A 10,551-nucleotide genomic window follows, 5' to 3' on the forward strand; every position below is an offset into this window, starting at 1 on the left:
AGAGAGAGAGAGAGAAACAGGACAGAGACAGAGAAGAAGGGACAGGGGAGAGAGGAACAGATGGGAGGTGGAGGGGAAGACGGAGCGGGAGAGAGTTCTTTCTAGAACTGCCAAGGTATTGACTGTGAGAAAAAGCCTCAAGGTTGAAACAATCAAAACATTGACCTGACAAATGAAATTTTAAACTACCCGACAAGATCAAAAGTTTTCATGCTCCAAATATACTTCCACTCTGAAACGACTTCCAGTGATGCAAAGAGAACACTGCAGTGGTGAACGGCATCCTGAATTGAAACAGGAACCCGTCCAGGACACCAGAGGGGCAAATGCAACAACAACGCCGCCTTTCCTGGGAACAAAGGCGTACGTTTAATGAGAAGAGTATGTGTCTGAAGACGGATGGTGGGTTTTTGCCTTCTCTTACTTGTTCAAAGGAAAAAATAAACATGTCATGGAAAGACAATTCTCACAGAGCTTTCTGTGTAAAGTCAGCTCTGTTCTGGAAGCTTCCTCGCCAAGCTGTCTCCTAAGCCCTGCATTCACACACGTTCCTCTAGGCAAATTAATTAAGCAGTAACTGTGAACAGGGCACTCTCGTGGGCGCTGTGGACACACAGGTGGAAAAAGTGAGAGCAGCCGTCGGCAACGTCACCGCGACAACGAGACCAACATAACCACACTAACTAGCACTGATTTTCTGGGAGCCTGTTATGTACTTTGGGCTAAGAGACGAAGCAGCTGATCTCAATCTTTTTTAGGGACAGAGATTAAACACGGGCTCAGGGAAAAGGCACCAAATGTCAGTTCTGATAGATAAACCTTCCAGAACGAGCCAGAGGCTGCAAGGTCTTCTATCGTGTGACAAATCGTAGTAAATGACACTATTTATGGAACCCATAGGAACTCCTAAGCCCTGCCTGTAAGTGGTTCAGATTCTTAGTCCTGTGACAGTCCCATGGTAAAGTAGGATATGATGAAACCAGGTTCTCAGTAGGAATGAAAATTCTGCTCTGAGCAACTTGAAACACCATTTTCCCCCTATTTGTGTGTGTTACGGAGCGGCCCAGAGAACGTGCCTGTTATTCTGCCGCGTTAAAGAGCGAGCAGCTTTGTCCCAGCACTTGGCTCTTCGCAGCTCCCGGCCAGGTCCCCGTCTCCAGGAGGGAGCTAAAATAAACAGTTATTTAAGGGACGGGGCGTGCAGGAATCCAACACAGATTTTTACTTCTATCCTCAGAAGACTTGCCCCGTATAGAAGATACTGTCTGGGACACTTCTCAATTTTATCTTAGTAATTAGAACCCAAATCCCACTGTATGTGAAATCAGTGTTTCCACTTTGAAGTTCAGAACGCTCATGTCAACATCATGTGACGCTTTATTTTGTAGCTGTTAAAAGCCACAGAAGATAATTCAAGATAAAATGGATTAGTTATGCTTTTTTAAAAAAAGACCTACAGAAAAAGGAGAATTTGGATTCCCATTTGAAAAGAATATTATCCTGTTCCACCAGAGGAAGGAAAAAGCGGGAAGTACATGCACCGCCTTCCTTCACCCAAAGCCTCTGGGGTTTCACGTGTCATCCAGCTTTTTTTTCCCCACATTCCGTCTTAAAACCAAAACCAAAACCAAAATCAGAAAACTGCGCAGGCCTGGGCTGACCCCAACCTATGGCTCATCACATTTGAGAATCTCCTTTCTTGGGGAGATTCCTCTTCCTAGCAGCCTTCTGTTGCTGCTTTCCCTGTCATAATCAGCACGTCCCACAGCACTGCTAGGTGCTGGGCAGACACAGCTGCCACCCCTGTATTCACAGTAAGAGGGACTGCACTACTCTTGGAGTCGGTGTTTTACAAAATTGCTCTATTGGCTGGGTGCAGTAGCTCACGTCTGTAATCTGAGCATTTTGGGAGGCCGAGATGGGAGGATTGCTTGAGGCCAGGAGTTCAAGACCAGCCAGACCAAGAGTGAGATCCCGTCTCAACTAAAAATAGAAAAAATTAGCCGGGCATGGTGAAGTGCACCTGTAGTCCCATCTACTTTGGAGGCTGAGGCAGGAGGATCGCTTGAGCCCTGGAGTTTGAAGTTGCTGTGAGCTAGGCTGATGCCACGGCACTCTACTCAGGGCAACAGAGTAAGACTCCGTCTCCAAAAACACATTGGGTCAATTGTTTTCTTTGGATAAAGATATCTTTATATCAACTCTAAGTTCATTTGGAGAAAAAATGAACACAATAAAGAACTAAAGAAATTACTGCACTGCCACACTGAGGAAATTACATAATAAAGAGAACAAGATAGATCCATATGTTTTAATGTATAAAGGTATCTATGACATATTAAATGTAAAAAGTCACATGGTTGTATATAGCACAAGCCTATCTTTACAAGGAATAAAAAAGTGTATATATTTATGTAGATGCAAAATAACAATAATTAAAAAAAAAAAGGTCAGGCCAGATAAATGCCAAACTAGCACACGAGTCACTGTGATACTGGAGTGGTGGAAAGGAAATCGGATCTTTCACATATGGCTAGGTTACTGGTTTGGAATTTTAATTTAAATTTCTAAAATAATTTTTCTCGAGCATACAAAGACAATAAAAGTTTGCTGTAAAATTTTTAGTCACAGAAATGTATAAAGCAGAGAGCGAGCAGACAGCAAATGGCATTTCTGAGGAGCATCCCTTCGTACTTCACCAGGGTAGAGCAAGCAGGAGCAGGAGCGGGAGGTGGCCGCACGCTGTGTGGACTCTACACCCCTGCTGTTCTAAGGGAAGTCCGCCCCGGTACCCTGCCTACGTAAGGCACAGCACTAAGCCTAGGGCTGGCACACACTTTGCAAGGGGCGGGGGCCAAGCAGGGATGCCGCTCTGCACGGTGTGCCGGGAAGTGCCTGTCTGATTAGCTTCACTTGCAGGGATTCTTCTCAAGGCTTTGAATGTTTCACACTGTGCTCTGGGGCCTCTTCCGGCTCCCGCAGACAACTCAGGGGCCAGTGACCTCCCACGGGCACATCCACCTGAAGAGCCCACTGGCATCTGTTTTGTGCGCTGAGGCTCCCAATACATCTCTGCCTGAACGACAGGGTTCCACGTTCTAAGAGACTACACATCCGTCAACCAGACAACTGTGCTTCAAAATGCACAGAATTAAGATGCAGGTTGCTCATTGTCTACGAGAGCGAAAATTTGGAAAGTGTGCAAATATTTTTCAATGGGAGTTTGGGAGAAAAAAACCCAGAAGTGCAGGGTTAAGGGAAATAATTTATAGCACTTCTGAAAAAATGAAATAGAATTTTGAACAGCCATTCCAAAGAATGGATTGACACGGGTCAGGGGTGGGGGAGATGAAGATGTGAGAAGCCAAAAAATCTTATGAAAAATACTGTAGAAGTCACAACCTCATTTTATTTCTAAGGCGGGGAGGGAGCTGCAAGTACATATGAGAATGTAGCTAGCTGGGGAGGGAAGATGGGAGGAGGGGAAGAAAGGCAGAAGAGAGAGGCAGAGAGAATATAAGAATAATGGAAGCCTGGCACAGTGGCACACGCCTGCAGTCCCAGCTGTTCGGGAGGCCGAGGAAGGAGGATTAGCTTGAGCGCAGGAGTTCAAGTCCAGTCTTGGCAATATAGCAAGACCTCATGTTAAAAAAAAATGAATAATGAATGTTTTAAAATGGATATATAGAAGGAAAAAAAATTTTAAAAAAGTCCAAACTCTTAACAGCAGATTTTTGGGAGTAGAGGGCAGGGGAGACAGAGCATAGTATTGGAGACTTTTATCTTGGGGCTTTTTACTTTTTAAAAGTCCTACATTTCTGTATTATTAAAATGTTTTTAAATGAGCATTCTGAATTTTTATGATAAAAATCATTGAGATTTAAAATAATGTACAGATGGCCTGTATTTGCAACTGGATACAGGACAATCTCCCCAAACACTCGCAACACATAATAAAATAAATTCAGATTTAACGATGACCTATCGGAGTAAATTCATCCTTTTGTGTCCGTGGCATTGGTGATATGGAATATGATTCAATACATGAATCATAAGAGACAGTCAGGAAAGTGATAGCCCAGCCCACCCTCAGAGATGCTGTTGTTTTTTTTTTTTTTAAATAATACATTAGGTTTACGCTAATGGAAATCCTTACTATGCGGCACAGTCATAAACTCCCGAGGCTGAACAAGCCCTCCAGGGTAATTCACTCCACTCTCAGACCTTCAATCCATCATGTGCCCTCCTAGATAACTCAGACGGACAGCTGTCCTAGTCCAGGGAAATCTAGGAATGAAAGTATCATAATTTCTTAAGATAAAGTGTTCCAAGGGGTTAAAGACTCCCATCGCTTTAATATACTTTATTAAAGCAGGTTCTAGCTATAAGAATTTTCACTCTCTCTTGAGGGCTATAAATGGTACTGTAAAACATCTTTACCAGTCTTTGATATTTTCCATCTCTGTATAAGTACAGGTTTGGATTGATAATATCAACATAATGGAAACTACCATATAAAATACAACAACATGCCCTATTTCTGCAAACTATCTCAATGAAGACGTGCTGTCACCAAGAGATGGGGGTGCCTTTGGTAAAGCCTCAGGTTCCAAATGGCCAAGTTATTTACCAGCAAGTCAACGGAGATTTAATACTACTTATTACTATACTAAGTTTTTGTAATAGAACTTATTACAGTAGTTAAGTCTGAGGATTTAAGAGTCACTTATTTTGGTGATATGTACACAGAGCAAGATTTAAAGGAATATGAATGCCTAGGAACAATTAAATACCTTATTCACTAATGCTTAATTGTCACCTATGGCAGCTTCATCTAACCTTGATTTTGCCACCTGGTTTATGTGAAATGCCCTTTAAGTTCACTCTGAATAGCAACACAGTGTGAAAAATCCACCTGAGATATATAAATTACTTCCCAGTCTCAGCAGTACGATCAGGATGCTCCTGTACACGCTCTGCCTCTTTCCTGCCTGAACTGTCGAGCGCTCGCTCACTACGCCAAGCATACTCAGCCCGCGTGTCACCTAACTCCTGTCTCTGGGATACTACAGGATGACACACCTTTCCTTCATCCCTGCAGCAGCTCAGGTGAGGTTGTGTGTTCTCTCTGTGAATCTTAGGCCTAGATTTCCTGAAGCAGAAAGGATTAGGTATTCCTTATCTTAATTCTGGTTGTTTCTTAAATAAGTTTATTTAATGTTCAATCTATAATAATTGATTGGAACTAACCTAACTACAGGGAGGCACAGTGGTAAAGAGAGCACTTGGTAAGGTCGTGTAAGGCCGCTTATTAGCTGGATGCTCCGGGGCAAGTCGTGAGCCTCAGTTTCCTCATCTGTAAAATGAAGATAAACCACCTATCTAATAATATACACTGAATGAAACAATTTTGCTGGGGGTTCAGACCTCTCAACAAGTAGGCCTCAAACCGTCACCCTAACTTGGTCTCTGATTCATTCCTTCCAGACGTACTGGTTTCCCAGCCTCCAGGCCCTTGCCCGTGCTGTTGCTCAGCCTAGAATGCCATCTGCCTCGCTCCAGCACATCCAGCCCCGACTTTCCGGGCTCTTCAATGCCACCTCTTTTATGAAGCTTTTTTGCTCTTTCAAGTCAACCAAGGGTCATTTCTCTCTGCTCTAAAGTTTCCTGGCACGATTTTATGTGCATGTTGCACGACATTTATCCCACGCTGCCTTGTACAATAATTGTGAACAGATTTGCTCTCCCCAACTAGCATGTAGTCTCTTCAAGTACGTTCCTGTTTCTGGCACAACGCTTGGCACGGTGGCTTGCGTGTAAAAAATGACCAAGAATGCCGACAGGAGGAAGCAAACCGTAGGGGTTTACTGTTATAAGGACTTGAGAGATCTTCAGGGGGGAGACTTGCCCACACCCCTTTTCTGTGGGTTCCATCAGCAGTTGCCATCCAGCCCAAGCCCTTGCATTCTCTGAGGTGGTCGGATCGTGCGTGGACAGGCGTGAACGTGGGGGACAAGCTTCATGCATCTGCCCACCTGTGAATTGTTCCAGCTAAAATAATCCACTTTGTCTGCATTCACCAAATAGGCCTCAGGGTTTGAGAAAACTGTCAAATGAAACGTATTCTTCAGAAGATGTTCCATTTGCAGAACTAGTAAATGTGATCTTAATCATAAACTCCAAAGACTTAATAAGTATGGAAACTTTTTCTCCTTCACAAACCACACTTGACTCTCCAGGAAGAGGAAATACAAAATTACTTTTCTCTTCCACACCATTGCCCCGGGCTATTTCCATTAGCTGTTACGGTTCCCAGTAGCCAGTGGCTCCATAACATGGGTCATGTGTCCCTAATCCAAAATCTGGAACTTTTTGAGCAAACCAGACAGATGAGATCTCATGGAGGTGACGCTCATTTGAGGGATGGCTATACTAAGATAACACTTGCTGAGCAGCTACTGTGTGCCAGTGGGCCAGGTGCCCTAAGGCCACCATCTCATTTAATACTCAACGGACAGGCACTACCGTCGTCACCTCCGCTTTACAAATAGGAAAATTGAAGCACAGAAAGGCTGGCTTGTCCAAGGGCATCTGGCTTGTGAGAGTCATGACTGGGACCACGGCATGCAGGAGACTAGAAAGTCACTGTTAATAATTAGGGCCTCATCCTGCATCCTGCTGTTGGCTAAACACACCATGTAATTCCACACCTCCAGGCCTTTGCTCAGCCATTTACTCTCCCTGGAATGTCAATAGTCCCTTTCTTCTCCCCTATCCACATCCTTATCAACACATGTTCTTCTTTTAAACCCCACTGTAAATACTACTTCCACTGTACAATACTCCCTTTGAGATTAGAAACTGTAAAGATAAAGGAACAAAGGTTAAAATAAAGGGCAAAAGAATCTGCTCTTGCTATGGCTGGTCACTAAGCTTCTCCAAAGAGCCACTGACAAGCAAGGGCAGGAAGTTATCTAGAGAAGGGGTCGAAAGAAAAGATAAACAGGCATCTATAGGCCACTAGCTGAAAAGCGTATGACCAAATAATTGGTTTGCAAGTTCTCTGTTTCTCCCAAACACCCTGGAGCTGTGGGCAAGAGTATTTGCACCAAATCCCTGCACGATCCAGTCTACGTGCAGCACCAGCGTGTACAGAGGAACAGAACTGGCCCTTCCCAGGGGGAGCCTTAGTCAGCATCCTGCGCTGGCCCGCCTGAGGGTTCAACAGGAGTTTACTTGCTGGGCTGGACCCAGCCTTGGCAAAGCCACAGCCAGATAAATAAGATACAACCAAGGCTGGATTAGGGAAGGCAAGAAAATGAACTAGGGGGAGGCAGATATTTTATAACCAGCTGAAAAGGGAGGATGCATAGGGAGCCAAACAAAAGCGGCCCATTTCCATAAGCTTCATTTAATTTATATTTAGCCTTCCCATTCTCAGTAATTGAATGCATTATTTATTTTGGCCAGCAGTTGCTGTGTGTGGCTTTCAGAACAAAAATAATAGGCTTTTAGGTTTAGCGCCACAGCATTTAGAGATTTGAGTAAAAATCATCAGATAAATTATTAAACGTGAAGCGGGCGCCGCATTCCTGCTCCCTTGCAGTAGCTTAAAGTGTGTGGGGGTGGGGGGCAGACGACGAGCCCAGAGTTCCGGTACCGAGGGTGCTGTCTTCATCCGAGCAGCCTGCGGGCTTGTTTTCACACTGCCTGTCCCTTCTCAGTTATCCTCAAACAGTTCTTGGGAGCACCAAATCTTTGATGAGGGGGAGGAGGGAGCTTTTATTTAGCTTTTTCTTCTTTTTTTTTTTTTTAATAGCATGAAGCCTTATTTGGGATCCAGTCATAAATTTTCTAAGATTTACAAGATTCAAAATAATGGTCCTAATTTTATAAAGCTGGAAGAAGAAAGATCTAGGCTTCCACAGCCTCTGCTTGGCAGTTTATAACTCTGATACCTGCAGCTCACAAGCCATTCCTAACATTGCAGGTGAAATCAAACTCAGGTGTCCTCAACTGGGTCTACTATGCCTGAGCTGCTTCAAACAGTTTATAAGAAGACTTAAAACTTCTAATATCCAAGGAAACATTTTCTCATTTTCATTTTGCACATCAGCAGGTTTTTGGTGGAAACTGTTAATTTTTGTTCTGTTTCTTGCTAACCCATCATCCTTACCACAGCAGGCCCTAGGAGAAAGTTCCACGTTTACCAACACACAATAAGGGCGGGGCCTGTCCTAATAGGGAGAGGGGGTGTCCCAGACAATAAGTAAACACACACAGTAAGAAAATGTCAGATCATGGAACGTGCAGTGACGATAATGAGGATGATGGCACAGGGCACTGGAGATCGGGGACAGTGATTAGGAGAGGTCTCCCTAAAAAGCTGTGGCTTGCTTCTCACCACCTGCCTTGTAAAACAAAAAACAAAAAAAAAAAAAAAAAGGAAAAAAGCAAATATCTGGGGAAAGATCATTCTAGAAAGAGGGAACAGCAAAGGCTCTGAATTGGGACACAGCTCAGGATGTTCAAAGAACAGAAAAAGGCCCGCGTGGCTAAAGCATGGCGGGAGGAGAGGATGGAAGGCAGGCAGGTACCAGATCACAGGGGGACTCAGAGGCCAAGTGTCTGAGTGCATCGGGAAGCTACTGCAGTCCCCTAGGAGTTGAAAGCAAAATGAAGCAGAGTTTAAAAAGTTTCTTGGACAGCAACCGTGTATGAAGACTTCACTGCCCAGAGCTGCCCAGCTGGATCAAGATTCAGATGATCCCCAGAACTGTCATGCCAGGGGTTAAAAGAATGGAGGGATGACTACTCTCCAACAGGTCCAGAATTCCCATCCAAGTCAATGGCAGCCAGTGGTACCCCGGCATAATTTGTGAGGTCCAGGGGAGAACCGCCCCCAAAAACATCAGTCTACCTCATACAGCGCTATGGAAGTCCCCTAGTATTCATTTAAACTTCCCAATCTAGCAGTGAAAGGGCTCAGCCTTGAGCCACATAGATGAGGGTCTGACAGCTGGCTCAGTGACTCATAAGTAGACCCACCTGGGCAAGCTACCTGGCCTCTCCCTGCCTCAGTTTTCTCACCTGGGCAATGAGGCGCCAACCCCAAGAACGGCCTCATGTGGCTGTCAGAAGTATGAAATGACATAATGTGTGCAAATGGCTTGCCACCCAACAAACGCTCCATAAACGTCGCACCAAGATCGTTTACCCTCGGTGTTATGGCCTGTGGATGGATGCTTTGCTGCTGACCTGACGGCAAGCCCTTAGCATACACTGTTGCGGTAGGTGACCAGGGTGTCCCGCAGCAAACGCTTGGGACTCTCCACCTGAGGGCGTTCTATTGGCTCAGGCAAGGAGAAGGCCAGCGTGCCAGGGAGTTGATGTCCCAGAAGCAACGTTCAACCGGTGACAGATGGGAGTGCGTGCGGGTAAATAGCCTGTCTTCCTTGCCTCTCAGGTGGGGGATAATACTGAGGTGTGACTGATTCCATCTCCCAGATGGGAATGAACCTCAGCTGCCCAAAGCACTGACCGGCTCACTAGTGCACACTTTATAGCCTGCCTTCCCTCCCCAGCTCACCTCGCAGCACCTCTGATACTCACTGGGATCACCTCCTCCCAAATCACTATCCCGTGCGTCCTTGCCTCATGGACGGCTCCTGTGCCTAGTACAGAAAGACCAGTTTTGAGCAGAACTTTTATCCCTAACAGCAAGCTGTAGAGTATTTGTTCTACACAGATTAGATTCTCTGGGGTGTCTCTGAGCTTTCAAACACAGAAACAAACATCAACAACAAAAACAAATAAGTGGTTAAGCACTCCTAACTTCTCGAATTCTCTAGGCATACTTAGCACAGGATGTCTGAGCTGCCTGCCCTGGCCTGTCTGAGACAGATTTAAAAAGGTTCTTACAGGAAGATTATCTATGCTCTATAATCTGACTCTATAAATATGTATGTGTCTGATGTGCTTCCCACTAGAGAAACAGATTTAAAACTCGTCATTTATTGATCTTTTTTTCTCTTTCCTCCTTAAAGGAATCTCTCTTTCTCTCTCCACGTGTGCCCACACACACACACACACACACACACACACACACACACACACCTCCCCGAGCGAGCTTTCCGAAGCAGCAAGGCAGTGCCCAAGATGACAGAACGATGGGCTTACCTTGGGAGAGGCACTGGTTGGCCAAGGCCACCTGACCGGAATGCAGGTAGAGATTGAGACGTGTGAAGATTCCCGCCAGGGAGGGGATGGTGATGAAGCAGTAGGCAACACAGGCCTGGAAAGAAGGGGAGAAGCGTGGCGGTTACACGGGCAACGCCATCCTGGCAGACCAATACTCCTACTCTCACCCACCGTGCATTTCCCAGTAATAACACTTAAAGCAATGACTCCCCCTGTCTCTGCTCCATCTGATGCCTCTTTGGAAGGATAGGGAGGGGGACACACGGGGAGTGATGGTGTATAAAAGATAAATCCTCATCCATCATTGCAAGTAAATAGGTAACACCTGACGTCGATAAACTAAGAAGCAGC

General features: G+C 45.2%; 1 protein-coding gene across 1 annotated transcript in view; it reads right to left on the reverse strand.

The window, feature by feature from the left end:
• Positions 1–10,551, reverse strand: part of LOC105812987 (chromosome unknown open reading frame, human C16orf62) — a 136,022-nt gene that overhangs the window by 27,377 nt on the left and 98,094 nt on the right. Inside the window, exon 26 of the mRNA XM_012647550.1 lies at positions 10,180–10,294. Within this exon, the coding sequence (XP_012503004.1) occupies positions 10,180–10,294 (115 nt within the window). The remainder of the gene's footprint in view (positions 1–10,179; positions 10,295–10,551) is intronic.

The sequence above is a fragment of the Propithecus coquereli genome, unplaced genomic scaffold, assembly GCF_000956105.1.
Source record: "Propithecus coquereli isolate 6110/MARCELLA unplaced genomic scaffold, Pcoq_1.0 Scaffold27, whole genome shotgun sequence".
Taxonomy (NCBI): Eukaryota; Metazoa; Chordata; class Mammalia; order Primates; family Indriidae; genus Propithecus; species Propithecus coquereli.